This window comes from Phascolarctos cinereus, unplaced genomic scaffold (genome assembly GCF_003287225.1).
Source record: "Phascolarctos cinereus isolate Bilbo 61053 unplaced genomic scaffold, phaCin_HiC Scaffold_726;HRSCAF=1367, whole genome shotgun sequence".
In the NCBI taxonomy this organism is placed as follows: Eukaryota; Metazoa; Chordata; class Mammalia; order Diprotodontia; family Phascolarctidae; genus Phascolarctos; species Phascolarctos cinereus.
Window position 1 is genome coordinate 412,290,454 of NW_027556098.1, and position 17,398 is coordinate 412,307,851.

At 46.4% G+C, this 17,398-nt stretch overlaps 1 protein-coding gene, 1 long non-coding RNA gene and 1 pseudogene across 3 annotated transcripts in view; 1 reads left to right on the top strand and 2 right to left on the bottom strand.

Moving 5' to 3' along the window:
• The window catches only part of LOC110204482 (very-long-chain 3-oxoacyl-CoA reductase-B-like), a 117,762-nt pseudogene that overhangs the window by 72,614 nt on the left and 27,750 nt on the right, over window positions 1-17,398 (top strand). The window lies entirely within an intron of this gene.
• Window positions 1,440-14,616, bottom strand: LOC110203905 (17-beta-hydroxysteroid dehydrogenase type 3-like). The gene is made up of 5 exons (XM_020980300.2): window positions 14,582-14,616; window positions 14,349-14,430; window positions 4,917-4,982; window positions 4,492-4,641; window positions 1,440-1,535 (listed from the first exon to the last, which is right to left on the bottom strand). The coding sequence occupies exons 1-5, from the start codon at window positions 14,614-14,616 to the stop codon at window positions 1,440-1,442; spliced, it is 429 nt and encodes a 142-aa protein (XP_020835959.2).
• On the bottom strand, window positions 15,535-16,491 carry LOC144454515 (uncharacterized). The gene is made up of 3 exons (XR_013482956.1): window positions 16,442-16,491; window positions 15,867-15,942; window positions 15,535-15,639 (listed from the first exon to the last, which is right to left on the bottom strand). It is a non-coding gene; the product is annotated as an uncharacterized LOC144454515 (long non-coding RNA).

Consider the following 17,398-nt stretch of genomic DNA (forward strand, 5'->3'; position numbering starts at 1 on the left):
ATCTGTCCAGAGGATCTTCGCCAAAGTGACCTCTGTGGTCCTTTCCAGCCCTGACATGTTGGGATTTGGTGACTCCCTGCTGGATCCCCAGAGGCCCTGGGAAGGAGACAGGAATTTGATTGGTTTCCTTGTTTTTCTTCATCAAGGGGAGGGGAAGGGGAGATAGCTAAAGGCAGCCCAGGGTGAGGGCCAAATTCTTCCCTCTGAGAGTCACCCCTCCCAGCTTCCAGCTAGAGGTGTTGGGGGGATTGGGGGGAGGGGGCTACGGGGGATAATAGAGGAGGAGGCTGTGGTGGGGGGGAAAGTGCTGGGGGAGGGGGCTGAGGGAAGACACGGGAGGAGGAGACTGAGGTGGTGGGTGAGGGGCTGGGGGGGAGGGACATATGGGAGGGGGGATGTGGTGGAGAGGTAAGTGCTTGGGAGAGAGAGTTAGGGGGAGGGATACAGCAGGAGAGGGCTGTGACATGCATGGGGGGATGGTGGGGAGGACAGGGCTCTCTGCTTGTTCTAAGGGAGAGAGCCTTGAGAACTTTCCTGCCTCTGGCCCTCCCTGGGTGGGCTTGGTGAGTGGCTTTGGCTAAATGCATTTCCTTCCCTGAACCTTGGCTTTGATACCATTGGAAAAATGAGAGACTGGCACAGATGGAGGGCAAAGGCCCAGCTTGAACCCAAGACCCAGAATGTCAGACCTAAGGAAGAGTATAAGGAGACTGGTCCCAGCGGCTGGCAAGGAATTTGGGAGATTTATCAAAATCCATCCCCTCCCACCTAATGTTACAGAAGTGAAAATGAGACTAGGAAGAGGAAGTCACTTCCCTGGGGTTACAGAGCAAATAAGGGAAGGAGGTCAAGATGGGAACCAGAGCTCCTCAGGCCTGTAAATCATCACTGTGTATTGACTCCCCCTTACCCCAGCCTGGAGTCTGTGACAACTTCTAAGAGTGGGGAGCTGGGAGGGAGGAGGAAGAGGAGGAGGAGGCCTCCTGCATCTCCCCCATCACTCCCTGCCCTTTCTGCTACCAGGGATCCCTTCCGTATCTGACAGGCTGCTCATGGGCAAGAGAGGTCAGGCTACCTCTCCTGGGCCCCACTCAGCAGACCTAGGAGTGATGAGGGGTGGAGGTAGGGTTCAAATCCAGGACTCCCAGACTGGCCCCTGGGCCTGGGTGGCACCTGAATAGGGGTGAGTATGCTTGGCCATGCAGCAGTTGATAAGATGGATAGCTAACTAAAGAGAAAACAATTTATTATAGCAAGTTATATCTGTAGCTTCTTGGGGCTCAGGTTTCTCCTCAAAATGAGCCTAGTAAGCAGGACAAAGGGATGACCCAATGAAAGGAAACGCTTCTGTTTGCCCCCTTCTTCCTACCAGCAGCAGTCACCACTCTTCCCCCAACAAAAGGCCTCCAATTGAGCCCCCACCTCCTTCCCACAACTCTTCAGGATCTGCTGAATGCTCTGAACTGAGAGTTGAAGAACGTCAGAATCAGGGTGATGAATTTGGAGTTGGAAGTCAGGGGCCACAGCAACAAGCTCTGAGGAAAGCAGGGAGCACAGTGGTCAGGAGGCAGCCTAGCACCCAGAGCACTGGGGCCTGGGGCAATCCCCACTCAGGGCCTCCTCAGACAACTCCAGAAGAAACAGAGCCCAGCAGATAACTACTGACTTAGGAACATCAGCCATGGAGAGGAGTCATATTTACCTTCATAAGCATTTCCCAATTATATTTTAATCTGGTCTGGGCAGCACTTTGGTGTTTTTCAGTGCACGAGTTTTGGTATCTCTACACTAGGTGATCTCTAAGGCCCTCCCAGCTCTGACATTCCCTGTTCTAAGAGCCGTCCCAGCTCTCACATTCCATGTTCAAAGTGCCTCCCAGCTCTTGCATTCTCTGTTCTAAGGTCCCTGATACTTCTGATATTCTCTGTTTTCAGGTGTTCCTTCCAGCTCTGACATTCTAAGATTCCTTCTTTGAGTGCTACATATTATACTGCCAGTCCTCCAGTAAGAATTTATTAACACTTTACTATGTGCCAGGTATTCTGCTAAGTGCTGGAAATACAAATACAAGCAGAAACAAAGATGGCCCCTCCTCTCAAGAAGCTTCTGTTCTTATGGAATGCTAAAAAAAAAAAAGCTGAAAAAGGAAAAGAGAAAAGGTAGGGGAAGTTCTAGGCAGATGAGTCTGCAGTGCAGCCTGGAGAGGGCTGAAGATAACTGTTGCCTGGGCCTTCCCCTTAAAATGGAAGTTCTGGAAGGAACCAATCAATCAGAAGGTGAAGCCTTAGGGGGCAGAGAATACTGAGGATGAGGCAGCTGGTAAAGCAGCAGATAGGGTGCTGGGCTTAGAGTTACAAAGATCCGAATTCAAATCTGGTCTCAAACACTTACTAACTATGTAACCCTGGGTAAATAACTTAACCTCAACCTGCCAGAGTTTCCCCAACTGCAAAATGGGGATAATAATAGCACCTACCTCCAAGGGTTGGCATGACAATCAAATGAGATATTTGTAAAGTGCTTAGCACATAGTAGATGTTATAGAAATGCTTCCTCCCCTTCCTCTCTCTTCTAATGTGAAAAGCAGTACAGAAAGTATACTCATCTATTCATTTGTTGTGTTCAATTGTGTCCAACTCTTCCTGACTCCATTTGGGGTTTACCATTTCCTTCTCCAGCTCATTTTACAGATGAAGACACTGAGGCAAACAGGGTTAAGTGACTTCCCCAGAATCACACACCTAGTAAGAGTCTGAGGCTGGATTTGAACTCTGGAAGATGAGTCTTTCTGACTCTAGTCCCTGAGCTCTACCCAAAAGCATCGCCACCTGGCGGTCCCCTGTATTTATGATGTATGAATTAAGAGATGTTACCCTGTGTTCCTAATCTTCATGTTGATGACAGATCACTGTCTGGGAAGCAGCCTCTGGCATATACAGTATCAACCTCATTTAACATTGTACAAATTATGTCTTTACTGTTTGTACTCAACAGCCTGTCAAATAATACAAAACTGTTGCAATCTGTTCACTTCAAGGCTATACACGACAGCAGGTAGTGGATAAATAAAATTCAGCCTCTGTGCTCCACAACCCTGGGAGTGGGGTGGACAGTTCTCTGAAGGGGAAAGAGTCAGATGGCCCGGGAGTTCTGGTGCACCCAGGAGGCCATTCAATCCATCCCATACAGGAACAGGATCTTCTAGAATATACCCAGCAGATACTCCTGCAGCCTCAGCCTGAAGACCTCCAAGGAAGGGGAGCTCGCCTCTCAAAACTTTGGATAAGTGAGCTCCCATTGACCTGTCTAGTATTATGACAACTGGCACTTGGGAATGGGTTCCAATCTGTAATTCTGGTGGGAGGCATTTCCTTCAAGGTCTCAAGACTCAGTATCAGACCCAGGGAGGAGGGGGTTGCTCTGATGACTTTCTCAGAACATCTGAGCCCTCCACAAGCAATGTGGCTGAGAAGCTAAGGGGCCAATGGGCCAGCATTGATACTGACAGGCTGTGGCACCTCTCAGTGCCTCAGGCAACTCAACAACTCTAGACTGCAGACAAGCTGTATTGGGAGAGGGAAGGTCCTCACCAGGAGTTCCCTACCTCCTATGAAATCACAGGTCCAGGAGCTCATCTTCTCCTAAAGGAGGACTCAGAGCTGTGAGGGACCATGGAGATCACCTAATGAAAGCCACTCTCAGTTCACAAGTGGAAAAAAATTGAATTCTGGAGATTTAGGTCTTAGTATCACAGATTTAGAGATGGAAGGGAGGCACCTGAGCCATCCCCCTCATTTTACAGATCAGGAAACTGAGTCTCAGAGACATTCAATGACTTTCTCAAGACTCACAGCCAGGACTAGAATTTCCTAATCCAGTACTCTTTCCTGTGTACCAGACAAACCCTGGGCAAGGTGACTGATGAGGGTCCAGTACATGGCAAAGCTAGGATATGAGCCCAGGTCTTTTGAATCCAAATCCAATGTTCTTTCCATGACAGTGTAACTGGGGCCGACATCTGACTTCATTCATGCCTCCCATTCTTTCCTGGACCCCATGGCTTTTGCTGAAAACAGCCATTATCCCCCTTCACCCCAATACACACACACACACACACACACACACACACACACACACACACACACACCCAAAGATCCAACTTCTACATAGGTGTGTGCAGCTAGGTGACAATGGGTAGAGCACTGGACCTGCAGACTGGAACACCTGAGTTCAAATCCAGCCTGTGTGACCCCACACAGGTCACTGAACGTCTCTCTGACTCAGCTTCCTCCACTGGAAAATGAGGATAATAACAGCACCTATCTTGCCAGGGTTGTTGTGAGGATCATATGATATCTTTGTAAAGGGGTTAGCAGAATTCCTGCCGTGTAAGAGTATCCTTCCTTCCCTCCTTACCCAACCCATCAAGCCAGGAGTTGGTCTGGATACCTTCCCTATTAGTTCAACCCAATGGGCAGCCCAGTCACTTACGTGGACAGAGTGTAGGAAACACCCCCAGGTGAAGTTAGAGATGCCTACGGTGTCCAAGGCTTCTCTGACAAAGTCATCTGAAGACTTCACCAACAATTTTCTGGGTGGCATCTGCCTCATGTTGCTGGAAACAGCCAGAGGAGTAAGAGTCTGGAGAAAGAAGTTAATGACTGGACGGAATGTCATAACTCTCACTCTACCCAACTTCAAAAGGCTTCCTCCCCCTTAGCTGGTCTCCCATCTTTGCCCCCAACTACCTATTACCTCACCAAACCTGTTGCCTCTCACCAATCCCACTTACCTTGACCCCCTTGCCCTCTTCCCAAGTTCTCCCCCATCTCTCAGCTCCTCACAGACTTTCCCATCCACATCTTCATGCCCTAACAGTTACACAAGTGCATTCACACTCACACCCACACCCATACCTGTATGATGACTCCAGAGGACTGGTATTCCAAGGCCACAGCCCGAGAGAAGCTATTCATAAAGGCCTAGCAGTGAGAGAGGGTGACTCACAGAATTTTAGCATCAGAAGGGACGCAGAGTACACTTAGTGGAACCCATACCTGAAGAGGAGTCTTCCCTACATCCTCAATGAGATGTCATCCTCCAGCTTCTGCTGTTAGACCTCCCAGGATGGGATGCTCACTACCTCCCCAGGCAGCTTCCACTCTGGGGCAGCTCTCATTGACAGGACCCTTGTTCTGCCCTGGGCACCTCATTGCTCCTGGTTCTACCCTCGGTGTTGAAGGACAACAAGACTGGTTCTTGTCTACATGACATTCTTCCAAGTCCTGGAAGAGAGTTCAAAAGTACTACATGAAGCCTTTTCTTCTCTGGGCTAAATATGCCTGGTTCTATAGATCAACCAAACAGCTAAGAAGTATTTAATAGCCCACTCTCTGCAGGGGTTCTTCTAGGCACTAGAGATAAAATAAAAACAGAAAGCCAAACAAAACAAAACAAAAACAACCAAAGCAATCCCTGCCCTCCAGAGGCTTCCATTCTATCCTGAGAAACATGTGTTCGTATGCATACATATCAAACATATGCAGCTAATGACCCAATAACAGAGTGCTGGATCCGGCTTCAAGAAAATCTGAGTGCAAATCCTGCCTTAGCCTTGTACTGGCTGAATGACCCTGGGCAAGTCACTTAACCTCTGTCTCTATTGTCCTCAAATTCCACATCTGTAAAGTGGGCATAATAATAGCAACCAGTTCCCAAGGTTTTTGTGAGGATCAAATGGGATATTTCTAAAGTACATTGCAAACCTTCAAGTCTTATGCAAACACTAGTGACTATTGTTTATTAAATACCAGGTAATTGATAGGTGAAGCACCTGGGGCAGTGTGAATGATCAGGAAGCCCTCAAGTAGACAGTGGCAATTCAGCTGATCTTTGGAGGAAGCTGGAGATTCTAAAAGACGGGGGTGAGTAAGGAGAGCAGTACAGAAATAGAGGCAGGGGTGAGGGGTGGGGGTGGGGGAGACCTGTCCAGTTTTTCTTTGAGTACAAACATCAATTTGTATTTATATAGTAACTATATAAATATATTTATATATTTTATTTATATAATAATATATAATTTGTAAAGCAAATTGACCCAGGAAGGGCTCCTGCTCCCCTACAGCCACCACTCTGGAACTGTGACCAGGTCCCCAATTCGCCTGTAGCCGCAAGCACTACCACTCTCTGCCTTGGAACTGTGACCAAGGTCTGAGGGCTCTTCTAGCTCTCCATTTGTGATCCTACTGTGCTCATGAGTAACAATGCTGGGAAGGGAGTTCCAGGCGTGGCTATAAAGGTTTGAAACACCAAAGAGGGGAGTTTGTATCACACCAGATTCAAGCTCCTGCTGGTTCCCATCAGCACCTTCTCCAGCTCATCAATGTTCCACCTACACTGTGGCAGAGCCTAAGACTGGCCTCTCTTCAGGGGCAGCTCCAAAACTTTACCATTCAGTCATTTTAGTCACATCCAACTCTTCTTCACCCTCCTGGTCACAAAGTGTGGGACACTACTAAAATGACTGATTGACAAAACTTGGCTGCAAAATGGCAAAGATACTGGAATGATTTGCCATTTCCTTCTCCAATTCACCTTACACATAAGGAAACTGAGGGCAATAGGGTTAAGTGACTTACCCAGGGTCACATAGCTAATAAGTGTCTGAGGCCAGATTTGAACTTAGGAAGATGAGTCTTCCTGACTCCAGGCACCATACTGTGCTGCCTAGCTGCTCTATGGTTCCCAAAACAATAGAGGAATTTTTCCACTGACCCTGACAATTTCCTGTGTCATTCAAAGTCTAGGTCACATTTCTCCTTTCTAGGAAGTCTTTCCTGACCACCCTAGCCCCCAGGGCTCTTTGACCTCTCTCAGCTTTTCCATAAGGTTTCTGGATGCAGATTAGCTAGCCCCTTCCCACCCTGACTCTTCTAGGAAGACTTCCTGGCCAGAGGGACCCCTCCAAATGAGGTGGCGAAGAATTGGGCACAACTAAAACAATTCAACAGCCTATTTCTTGCCCATGTTCTTGCCCAGGTTTCTCTGACTCAGTACAGTGCTCCATCCACTGCACTATGTAGTCTTCTATCTATGCTCTATGCCACACACGCCAGAAACCAGTGGATTGGCCTTCTTGCTACTGCTCACATAGGATCAAGAGCTTGTATTCTATCTGGAGAGAAAACAAATCTCTAAATATTTGTTGTTGAGCCATTTTTTAATCCTGTCTGATTCTTCTTGACCTCATTTTGGAGTTCTCCTGGCAAAAATACTGAGCAGTTTGCCATTCCTTCTCCAGTTCATTTTACAGATGAGGAAACTAAGGCAAACAGGGTGAAGTGACTGGCCCAGGGTCCCACAGCTAGTGTCTCAGGCCAGATTTAAACTCAGGAAGATGTCTTCCTGACTCCAGGCCAAGCCCTCTGTGCACTATGGCGCCACTAGTACTCATATTCCCAAATAAACCTCATCAAAATCAACACAAGGCCAGGTTGGTTTTGTTTTTGTTTTTGTTATTTGGAGAGGGGGAGGTAGGTAAGGAGCTGAAGCATCTCAGATGCCCAAAAGAAGCTTTCCCAGTTTTGTGGACAGGCCTCATATGCCATGTCCTGGAGGCCTCTCGCCATCCTGATTGTATTTCTTTGGATGTTTTCCAGACTATTAGTTTTCTTCTCAAGGTTAGTGCTCACAGTTGAATGCAAGAGTCTTGATGTGGTCCTGCCAGAGTAGAATACAGAGAGATATGACTGATCCCCAGCTTGTTCCTGGAGCCCAAGATGTAGTTAGCTCTTTGGCTGCTAGATCACAGTAATACGAGATACTGAGCTTCCAATCCATTGAAACCTCCATATCTTTTTCAGATAAACTGTTTTCCAACCAAAGAACTGGATTTGTGCACCTAATGTAAAGCTACATTCATCCCTATACAGTTTCATCTTAATAGCCCCCACCCAGCCTGTCATGATCTGTTCACATCCTGGCTCTTTCATCCATTCTTATTGGGGAGGGGCAGGGCAGTAACCTGGAGAGAACACTGGACCTGGAGGCAGAAGGACCTGGCTTCAAATGCAGCTTCACACACTTCCTAGCTGTGTGACCCTGGCCAGGTCACTTCAACTCTATCTGCCTCAGTTTCCTCATCTATGAATATGCATAATAGCACCCACTTCCCGTGGCTGTTGGGAGGACAAACTGAGATAATCTTTGTAAACTACTTAGCACAGTGCCTAACACATAGTGGGCACTTTAAAAATGCACATTCCAATCTCCTTTCCCTCTCAACTTTGGGTCAACTACGCATTTGAATAAACATTTCATCTGTGCCTTCATCCAAGTCAATGATTTAAAAAAACAAAACACTTAGCAGAAGAGGCCCAAGCACAGATCCCTCTGGCACTCCAGGAGAACTCTTTCCAGGTTGATATTATCAAACTATAAATGATTAACTCTTCGAATCTGGTCATTCTAGTGATTTGAGACTCCTGCACTTAATAGCTTACAATAGTTAGCATTTTTGTTATGCTTACTATGTTTCAGGCATTTCACTAAGTGCTTTACAATTATCTTCTCATTTGATTCTCAAAACAGCCCTTGGAGGTAGGTACTATGATCATCCCCATTTTACAGATGAAGACAGTGAGGCAAACAGAGATTAAGTGACTGGCCCAGAGTTAAACAGCTAGTAAGGCTCTGGGCTCCAGACCCAACACTCTGTGCACTATGGTGCCCCCTCGTGGCCTCAATCAAGCTGCCATCTAGCCCACATCTCTCTCTTCCACAACATCATGAGATATATTATCAAACACCTGGGTAAGACCCAGGTAAATGCTATCTATTGAATACCCTTGATCTGTACAAGTTTTGTGCACCTGCCCTAACAGGAAATAAGGTTATTTTGGCAAGACCTGTCGTTGGTGCAGCCCTGCTGGCACTCTGTGACCACCACTTCTTCCTTTGGATATGGTTCCCTTTCCTGGGGTGACAAGAAGGCTTCTAGCCAAAGGAATTCTGGAGCCTCAGGACAAAGGATGTGCTAGAGTGAGAGGTCTCTGGGGGTCAGCTCAGGGCTCAGAACATAGAATGTTAGAGCTGGTTGGAGGAAATGATAGAGACTGGAGGGACTTTAGAACAGGGAATACTGAGGAGGGGTACATTGGAATAGGAAATGACAGAGCTGGGAGGGACTTTACAACAGAGTATGTGTGGGACAGGAGGGGCCTTACAGCATAGCATGCCAGAACCAGGAGGGAGTGGTCAAGATAGTAGAGTTACAGACCAGGGACCAGCAGAACTCTCCCAACATTTCCTGCCAAACGACTTTAAAATATTGCTTCAAATCAAATTTTGGAGCAGCAAAGCCAACAGAAGGTCACAGGAAGTCATTATTCCAGCTTAAGACAACTTAGGAGGTCAACAGGAAAGGTCTGGAACCTCGGGGTGGATAAAGGCCCAGAGTGTGACAGGGGCACCTAATGGTGGGTCTTGCAGCTGATAGCAGCAGTAGAGGGAGCTTTGAGAGCTCTCAGCTCACAGATGGCAAGGGGTGGCACAAATTGTCAGAAACAGATTACAAGGGACCTTTGGGTGGCACTGGGTGATTGGCAACTCTGTGGCCCATTCACGGTTCTAGGTAGCAGTTCTAGAGAGCATAGGAGTGCTGCTGGCCAGTCACAAGGGAGCAGGGACCTTGGTCATAGTTCCAAGGCAAAGAAAGGGGTAGTGCTTGTGGCTGCAGGAGAATTGGGGACCTGGTCACAGTTCCAGAATGCTGGCTGTAGGGGAGAAGGAGCCCTTTCCGTATCAAGCCCAGAGAGCAGATCAAGAAAGCAGTTGACCACACCTCTCCCCACATTGTACCACCTTGAAAGCAATGAAAATTTAGAGACTCTCACAACTAGCTCTGAAACAGAGCACAAAAAAACCCTAAAGCTTGGGACAGCACCTCTCTACCCCCAGGAGAACAGAACCCAACTTTAATGCCAAGTTTAAAGTCAAGAAGTAGGCTGGAAAAATGAACACACAACAACTAACAATGAAAGAAAAAAACACCTTGGCCAGGGTGGAGGGAAGACCAAGACATAAACTTAATAGAAGACAACAGTGGTGAAAACAGCTATAAAAAAAGACGGAAAGAAAAATGCTAATTCGACCCAAGCCCAACATTGGCAGCTAGTTTGTACAGTAGTTAAGAGTGCTGGACCTGGAGTCAGGAATGCTCATCTTCCCGAGTTTAAATCCAGCCTCACATATGTCCTAGCTATGTGACCCTGGGCACTTCACCCTGTTTTCCTCAGAGTTGTGTCCAAGTTGGGAGTCATGTCCAACTCTTTGTGACCCCTTTGGTGTTTTCTTGGCAAAGATACCGGAATGGTTTGCCAGTTCCTTCTCCATATCATTGTACAGATGAGGAAACTGAGGTAAACAGGGGGAAATGTCTTGCCCAGAGTCACACACCTGTCTTTGTGTCTGAGCTCACATTTGAACTCAGGAAAAGGAAGATTCCTGACTCCAGGTATAACACTCTATCCACTGCACCACCTAGTAGCCCAATCAGGGAAATTACATTTTGCTAAAAGGTACCATAGACGATGAAATAATATAAAAAATTTTACAGCAAGTTTCTCTAATACAGGCCTCATTTCTCAATATATACTGAGTACAGAACTGAGTCAAACTTATAAAAATAACAGCCATTCCCAAATTGATAAATAGTCAAAGGATACCAACAGGCAGTTTTCAGAAGAAGGAATCAAAGCTATCTTTAGTCATAAGAAAAACATGCTCTAAATTACTATTGAGTAGAGAAATGCAAATTAAAACAACTCGGAGGTACCACCTCATACCGTACAGAAATGAAAAATACAGGAGGGGATGAGGGAAAATAGGTATATTAAGGAATTGTTGGTGGAGTAGTGAACTTATCCAACCATTATGAAGAACAATTTGGAACTATGCCCAAAGGGCATAAAACTGTGCATATCCTTTGACCCAGCAATAGCACTTCTAGGGCTGTATCCCAAAGAGATCATACAAACAGGAAAAGGACCTACATGTACAAAGACTTATAGCAGCACTTTGTATGGTGGCAAAGAATCGGAAATTGAGAGGATGCCCATCAATTGTGGAATGGCTGAACAAGTGGTGGTATGTGATTGTCATGGAATACTGCTATGCTATAAGAAATGATAAGGGGGATGGTTCTAGAAAAACATAGCAAGACCCATATGAACTGATGCAAAGTGAATTGAGAAGAACTAGGACATCATTGTGCACAGTAACAGCAATATTGTCATGGTGATCAACTGGGAAAGACTTGGTTATTCTGATCAATATAATGATCCAAGACAATTCCAAAGGACTCATGATGAAAAAGTGCTATCCATCTCCAAGAGACAGAAAAAATAGATGAATTCTGAGTGTAAATTGGAATACAATTTTCTCGCATTCTTCATTTTTTGTTTTTATAGCAATATGACTACTATGGAAATACATTTTGCATGATTTCACATGTATAATTGACATGCTATTTGCCTTCTCAGTGGATGAGGGAGGGATGGGAGGAGGTATAGAATTTGGAACTCAAACTTAAGAAGAGAAAAATGTTTCCAATTAATAATTTTTAAAAAGAAAAATGAGCAAAATACAAAATTATTTCAATATACAAAAAACAGGAATGGTAATTGATTATATTTGAACTGTGAATTTGTATTATGTATAGTTTTAAAACTATTTATATAAAATTTAACAAGATTAAAAAGACTAAGAAGAACCTTAGAACATGGAATGTCATGCCAGAACACAGAATAACAGAGCCATAAGGCTCCTTAGAATAAAAAATATCAGACCAGGGAGAAGCCTCAGAACAGAGAATATTAGGGATAGCCTTAGAACATAGTAAGTCTGAGTTGGGAGAGTATTTAAAGAAGGGATCATCATATTTGATAGTGTTCTTAGAAAAGGAAACATTAGAATAGAGAAAATAGTGCGTGAAGTATGAGAGGGCCCTTAGTGAGGAGGTTAAGGGAGCTGATGGTAGCTTAGAACAGAGAGTGTCAGAGCTGGCAGGAGACTTTGAACACACGACCTTAAAGCTGGAAAGTACCTTAGATTATAGACTGCCAGAACCAGCAGGGCTTTTAGGATACAGAACAAAGAATCTCACAAGGGAAAGGGCTTAGACTGGATGTGTGAATGTTGCAGAATCCCAGAATCTCAAGCTAGAAGGCATCCCATCTAGAAGGCATCTAGTCCATCACACACCTAAGGAATCCCTTCTATAATGCAACTGACCGGTGGTCACCTAGGTCTACTTTTAGTGAGGGGCAAAGTAAAACCCTGAGAGGAAACTCATTGTATTTTTTTTATAGCTCCAGTAGTTAGGAAGGTTTTCTTGATATCATGTCTATATTTATTGTTACTGAGTCGTTTCGGTCATGTCCAATTCTTCATGAGCCCATTTTGGGGTTTTCTTGGCAGAGACACTGGAGTGATTTGTCACTTCCTTCTCCGGCTTTTTTTTACAGATGAAGAAACTGAGGTAAACAGTATTAAGTGACTCGCCCATTGTCACACAGCCAGTGTCTGAAGCCAGATATGAACTCAGGTCTTCCTGACTCCAGGCCTAATGCTCTATCCAGTGTGCAACCCAACTGTCCAAGCCTAGATTTACCTCTGCAGCTTCTACCGTTATCCCTGGATCTACCCTGAACAAAAAAAGTCGAATCCCTTTTCCATATGACAGCCCTTCAAATACTTGGAGACAGCTTTCACATCTCCCTCACCTGCAGATACTTCTTGTCTTTGCCAGACACACCCAGTTCCTTTAACAGATCTTGATATGGTAAACACCAAAGGAGAGAATGGAACAGAGCCAATCTCCCTTCTCTCACATGGTTGTACTACCACCTTGATGCTGATGACTCTCAGAGTACAACCTTCAGCCCTGGCCTCACCCGTGAGCTTCCAGCATGTTGCCTCCACCTGGAGCACATCCAGAACCAAGACGACCTTTTTCCTTTACCCCATCCTTCTTTCTGACCTCAGTACCACCATGCAACCATTCTCCTCTGATAAGAACCTTAGGGTTAGCTTTGCTCCTTCCCGCTTCCCCCTGCTAGGATCCAGTCAGTGGCCAGCTCTTGTGGAGTCCATATTCCTGGTACCTTTCCTATCACCTCCTCCCTTTCTAGGGCCACTACTGTGGTTCCAGCTCTCACCACCACCAGTTTAGTTCATCAGAACAGCCTCCTCACAGGTGTTCCTAGGTGCACTCTTTCTCTCTACCCATCTATCATTCAAATCTTAGAGAGGATCATCTTCCTTGTGCACAGATCTATCTACATCAGTCCCCTGCTTGGAAAACTTTTAACAGCTCCTTGCTGCTATTAAATCAAATGTAAAGCATCCTCTGTGTCCCAGCAGAATGAAAACTTCTTCCACCCAACATACTGTCATGTGCTTGAAGACACTTCTAGGCCAAGCACCCCCAGTCCCTCCAACTAATTCCTGGACTTCCTAAATATCTCACTCCCTTCATAGCCCTGTTCTAAACCTTCTGGACCTCAAAATCTTCTCTTCTTGCGATCTGCCCTAGACACTTTCCTCAGGACCTGGGACCTCCTCACTCTAGAGCATCCTTCCAACCTTGCTGCCTGCTCACCATGGAATATTCCTCTGCAAGGGTGATTTCCCTGATCTTACTGGCCAGTTCCAGCTGGAGTCTCCTTTTGGTGGAGATGCCTAGACAGGCTCCCTTTTATTCCTCTCCTGGCCTTACTCAGGACTTTCTGGATTTCAAAATGATGACCCCGCCATTCCCCAAGCCTAGGGCAAAGATTGCTTATTTTGCTTGTACCCATACCCCCAGTGATTATCACAGAACTGAGCAAGATGTTAATATTTGCTTAATGAACTCTCGTGTCCTTCCCTCATGTGGCAAGCTTTGTCAGTGTCAAAAGGCAAAAGTGAGCCTCAGCTTCCATTGCTATCTCCCAGGAAGCTCCTGGGGCCCCACTTGGTAAGGGGGCACTCAGACTTTGGCTGGTTTCATTTTATTACTCTGTGAGGCCTCCCATTATGAAATTACTGAACCCATAGGGGTAGTGGGCCAATGGGGGTGAAGAGCTTAGTATCTACTCTCTCGTTTTATATACAGTAGACCTGCAACTCAGAGAGCTGGTTGCCCAATGACTTTGAGGGAATCAGGGGTAGAGGGGGCACTCCCCCACCCCACTGCTCTCAGATCAACATGGGACACTCTGTTCATTCCATCCCCATACCTGAACCTCTTTCTTGTTCCTGGCAACTTGAAAGGGTCTGGCCACTTTCAGATGTGGGACCCATTTTACCTTAGTAGCCCCATATAATGCCAAGAATGGGGAAGGCTGTCTGCCAGCCTCAGAGGATATGTTCATGATGGCTCCTCGTCCCCTGCAGAATTGGAGAAGAAGACTGAGAATGGCAGAATCAAAGGCAAATGAGTGTCTCAGAGGCAGAGGGGATGTGAGGTAGGCCAGGAGGTCTGTATGGATGGGAAGGCAGGCTCTAGAGATAGGGAGAAGGGGATGACTGGGCGCCCTACCTGGCTGCCGTCAGAGGCAGGATGATCCGGATCATCTGTGGAGGGAGAAGCAAAGGCTAAATCTACCCAATAATCTGCCCTTGGCCCACTCCCCAATCTCTCCCCATATCCCCCCCCTACTCCTTTCCATCCGCTGCCAATGATGCTTCCTCTCTGTTCTGCCTCACTCTCACCTGAATCATTGACAGCATGTTACAATTCATCATGTCTGTGAAACTCTGGGAAGACAGAGTACACCTTTCATTTTTCATGGGCCTCTGGGCCTCTCACTTCCCCCTAAAGCAATCTGGCCATGAATTCTCAGGTGGGAATTTGCTGACACATTAAGGTCTTTCTCAACCTTCAAGGCTCCACCTGTCCCCCATCAAGTTCCATCTCCTCTAGGAAAATTTCTCTAAGCACTCAAATCCCTTCCCCAAAGCTTGACCCAAGGTTCAATTAAAAAAAATCAAACCACATTTGTAAATAAATACAGGGAAGACAAATACACTTAGAGTGGAACAAATTGTCATCATTTTGAAGGCAACATTTTCTCAACATTGATTGTTATTATGGCCACCAAAGGAAGGAGAGCTCACATTTCTCACCTGATTTAAATTTACAAAGTACTTTCTGCCTGTTAGAAAGGTTGGAGAGGTGGGGGTGGTGAGATAGGAGGGAAGGTGGGGTAATGAAGGAAGTGGCATATAAAGAGGGAAGATTTAGGGAGGGGAGAAGAAGAGATAGATAAATTGAGAGAAATGGAAAAAGGCATGAGTTGGGGAGGTGGGGGATGTAGCTTCCTCTACCTTGCCTGCATTCTGCAAATCCATTAGCTTGTGGAGGGTTATCTTTGAAGCTATTCCAACATTGTTGACCGGAAAAAAACAGGTCAGTACCACAAAGCAAGCAGATGGAGAGGAATTCTGGGGGCAGGACTGAGAAGGGAAGAGGGAATGGGTGTGTACCTAGAATGCCGATGTCTAGGCCCTCCAAGTCTCTCTCAACTGTCTCATAGATCTCTAAGCCTCCAGTGAACTCCACCTGGATGACTCTTGTTTCCTTACCATGGAGTCTCTCTGTAGTAAAACTCAGAGAATACAGAAACAGAAGCTTAGTACTACTCCTTATTATGTAGATGAGGAAAGGCCCAGAGAACACATGGGATTGACTGGCTCAGGCTCATACACAGCCCGTTTCTAGCACAGCTGTGTCCAACCTGGGTCTTTGGGTTCCAAGTCTCATTGTGGAACCTTGACCAGTCTCACTTCTAACCCATACCCCTCCTTTCTAGTCCGGCTCTCACCAATGTCCTCTGCCTCCCCATGTAACTTGCTGAGATCTCGGCTCACCAGTACAACGTTGAGGCCTCTTCGGGCCAGCTGTAGGGAGATAGGAGAATGGGGGGATTGAGGGAGTGGGCACACAGAACCTTCCAAACCTACAGAAGACTCAAGAGGGTCCATCCAAATAAGCAGGTATGCATAGGACAAAGAAGGACGTGGGAAATTCATAGGAACCCATGGGCAGAAACACTCAGGACAAATATGGATGTACTTATCTGTCTGTCTTTGTACCTATCCTGTCTACTTGTCTTTCTATCATCTATCCATCTTTGTGTATGTATGTATGTATGTATGTATGTATGTATGTACATTCACATGTAACATTAACTACTACATTTATATGTCTTTACACAGGAATCCCCTGCAAACACGTGTCCTAAGGCTCTAGAAAATGATCAGGGCACATACAAGAAAGCATTCATGGGAAAAACACCGAATGTATGGGAACGTGTATGTGCAATGCAATGGAATAGACATGTGGGGCCATGTCCAGGTATACTAAAGACAGATTCAGTTGGCCCCAGGCCCCCCTTACCTCATGAGCATAGCTCCTGCCAATTCCACTTGTGACCCCAGTTACCACTGTGGAAAGACAGAGGCTATGAATGGAGGCCTGTGGGTCTGGTGGAGGGATACACTCTGCAGGACCCACCCAATGGGAGATCCCAGAAAGGGGCAGGAGAGAGCCTCTACTCTCCACCTCCTCCTTCTGAGTTCTACCTCCATGGCCCTGGAATTGAAAAGGACTTTAAGTTGTTTATACAGTGGAACTTAACTGAGAAATGAGAGCTTGCACAAGGGGAACATGCTAGGAGGGGGCCTGCAGTCCTAGGGACACACCTGCATTTGAGTACCTATACATGCAATACACAGATCAGAGGATCTCAGATGTGAAGTCTCCCAGGACTCTAGCAATCACTTAGTCCAGCTGCCCCCAATTTTGCAAAACTAAAAAACAAAAACAAAAACAAAAAGACACCAAGTCTGAGAGAGATTCAATGGCCTCCTGGGGGTTACCCATGTCATGGAATCAGATTCAAGGTTCAGACAGACCTTGGGGCTCCCTGGTCAGACACATATTTTACAAACAAGGAAAGCGAAGCCCACAGTGGAAGTGACTTGCCCGGGGGGGGGGTCACATGGGGTCCCAAGCAACTTGACTGAATTTTGAATCCAGGTTCTGGGGTCCTCCATCCATGGTCCACAGACTCTTCTGAGGCAGCAGGTTACAGGACCCCTATCATCAGAGACGTTGCCCCTTTCCCTCCCTCCTTCTCCCACACACCTGCCCGGGCCCCTTGCTTCCTGAGAGAAATGCCAAGGCCCAGGCCAATCTGGGGCAGCCCATAGACCAGCAGGGCATGGCCCAGACACCAGGCTACCCGCAGAAGCCACCAGGCTGCAGCCACGGTGCTGAGCATTTGGAAGGCTGAGCCACCTAGTTCCATCCACGACCCCATCCTGGACAGGACAACCTGGAGGTTCGGCAGGA

Excerpts from the sequence above, each read along its gene's own strand:
- LOC110203905 (XM_020980300.2), bottom strand. The coding sequence starts at position 14,616 with ATGATCCGGATCATCCTGCCTCTGACGGCAGCCAG. Across the intron at positions 4,983-14,348 it reads CATTATATGGGGCTACTAAG|GCCTTTATGAATAGCTTCTC; the intron begins GTAAAATGGGTC and ends TCTCACTGCTAG. Across the intron at positions 1,536-4,491 it reads GTTTCCTACACTCTGTCCAC|AGCTTGTTGCTGTGGCCCCT; the intron begins GTAAGTGACTGG and ends TGCTTTCCTCAG.